This window comes from Oryzias melastigma, linkage group LG20 (assembly GCF_002922805.2).
Source record: "Oryzias melastigma strain HK-1 linkage group LG20, ASM292280v2, whole genome shotgun sequence".
Taxonomy (NCBI): Eukaryota; Metazoa; Chordata; class Actinopteri; order Beloniformes; family Adrianichthyidae; genus Oryzias; species Oryzias melastigma.
The window spans coordinates 10,610,728-10,612,978 of NC_050531.1; the positions used below are offsets into that span (position 1 = coordinate 10,610,728).

The 2,251-nt window shown below is 44.6% G+C and overlaps 1 protein-coding gene across 1 annotated transcript; it reads right to left on the minus strand.

Annotated features, from left to right (window-relative positions):
- Positions 1–307: 307 nt before the first annotated feature.
- On the minus strand, positions 308–1,909 carry LOC112151471 (musculin). The gene has a single exon (XM_036217511.1). The coding sequence runs from the start codon at positions 1,232–1,234 to the stop codon at positions 836–838; it is 399 nt and encodes a 132-aa protein (XP_036073404.1). The 5' UTR covers positions 1,235–1,909; the 3' UTR covers positions 308–835.
- Positions 1,910–2,251: the final 342 nt, after the last annotated feature.

Sequence of the window (2,251 nt, forward strand, 5' to 3'; positions counted from 1 at the left end):
AACTTAAAATTAAAACTTAATTAATCTGATGTTCTATGACTGTTATACTGCTCTTTATTATATTTACTGGCAAACACAGCTTCAATCTAATGATGTTCTCATCAAATTGTGCACAAAATGTCACTGGTATGTATAAAAAGGAGCATAGAGCGCCCTCTATCGGTGGATATCTTTACATGTGGACTAAAAGAGGCCACTGGACACTATACATATGTGTCCAGATGTGTATACAGGGCAAATCTAAAGTTTAGACACAAAAATAGCAGGTATTATTTTTTATTTGTTACCAAAAAATAAATATATTGACAATAAAAAGTAGGTTTTAATGGAAGTATAACCAGTTAAGACTGAAGCAGTAATCATGGGATGTTATTTCTTATTATTTCTAAAGCTTTTACAATGGAAATGTTGTTAATTTGTGTTGTGAACATTTATGAAGAAAACTAACAGGATTTAAAATAAAAAAAATTAAAAAGTGATGCATGCACAAGCATAAAATAAAAAACACAGACAATATATTTGTGCAGCTCTTTGGAGATGGTCTTGTTGGATTGGTGCAGCACCTCTATGCTGTCGCCCCGCAGAGTCTCACAGGAGATGAAATGTCTTCTTCTGGTCGTCCAGTCATCAGAAAAGGCCATGTCTGAAAAAAATAAGGCATCCACTCCATTGCAAAGAAAATCCACTCATAAAACTTTATAAAACACAAAAATATTACTGTTTATGACAGGACAAAAACACATTATTTCTTTAATGTTAATTGCTTCAGTCAGTTGTAAGTACGTAACAAGTTTATTATAGAGTTTTAAAGTTGTCTCATGCCTTCTGGGTCGGTTCATACCAGATTTACTGGATGCGCAAAGCTGCTCTCAAAGCGTTCATCCTGCAGGAGCTGTCTAAGGTGGCAAATGTAACTGGAGGCGAGTCGCAGAGTGTCCAGTTTGGATAGCTTGGTGTCCGCCGGGACCCAGGGCAGGCTGGTTTTCAGTCTGGAGAAGGCCTTGCTCAGCACCCTCATCCTGGCCCTCTCCCGCGCATTGGCCGCGTTTCTCTGCATCTGCCGAGTCTCCTTGTGGAGCGCCCTGGAGAGCGTGCGGCGTTCCGGCTTGACCCTCCTCCCCACACGGCCAGTGGCGTCCTCGGAATGCCGGCTGGGGGTGAGGCGGGTAATTGGGCTCTTGCAAGGGGCGGCTGTCCTCCTGTCCGCTTTAGTCGCGATGGGGCCAGTGGACATGGCCGCTCCAGCGCTCAGAGACTGAAATCTTCCTGCTGATGAGATCTTAATCACAGCTAAACAAGTCAGCAGCTCCAAACGTGACTTGTGAAGCCATGTGACTGAAATCCCAATAATATGAGCTCCTTCTTGCTTGGTAACTCCACTTATTTAAGTGTTCTTGACACTGTATTCGCCCTCCCCCTTTCTCCATGCCTCCATGACCTCAGTAAGACCAAAACTCAGCCCTCAGTTGTCCATCTCCATGCTGAATAATTGGCCTAAGCCCTGTCAATTACTGGCCTGTTTGGAACACAGAGGAATAAACTGTGTTGCATCACAGGCATGCGTGATCTTCAAGGTGAAAGCTCCACACTTCAAAAGCATAACTGGGCAGTAAAGATAGATGAAGCCTTTTAGTCTTGCAGGAGGTTTTGTGATAGAAATGTCTGGAGGACCTTATCAAAAGTGTCTAATCCGCTGCTGGTTTCACAGAGGGATTGGGTTTCTGCAGATGGAGCAGCCGTTCACACGCAGCCTGCATGCAACAGCCCCAGCTGTTTCCAGTTCCCATGACATCTGGAGTGTTGGCATGACCAGGGCGTGGCAGATGTGAGGAGGCCCCATCTTCACTCCCATGGTGTAGCAAAGATTATTTTATTCCTTTCATTCTGAGAAAGAACAAGGTTCTTAGACGAGCCCAATGGAGGATTTTAACAGTTTTGTTTAAAAGTCTGATAAACTGTTGGCAGCATGAATCCAGCTGCTTCTCTGGAGAGCCCTTGACCTTGTATGCCAAGAAGACCTCTCATTAAAAACACAGAGAGGGACAAGTTTGAACACTTTAGTTAGATACACCCATCTGTACCATCATGGACTGATCTGATGTTCCACAATTAAAAGATAGACTTTTTTTCAGGGGGGGGGGCATCGGCCTGGTGGTCTAGTCTCTTGGGTGCCGGTCTCCTGGGCCCGGCAGTCTCCTCCCAACGCCGGGAGTGGGATCCCCGAGATTCAAGATCTAGCAGGGGATCAATC

Coding starts and splice junctions, on each gene's coding strand:
- LOC112151471 (XM_036217511.1), bottom strand. CDS start 1,234: ATGTCCACTGGCCCCATCGCGACTAAAGCGGACAGGAGGACAGCCGCC.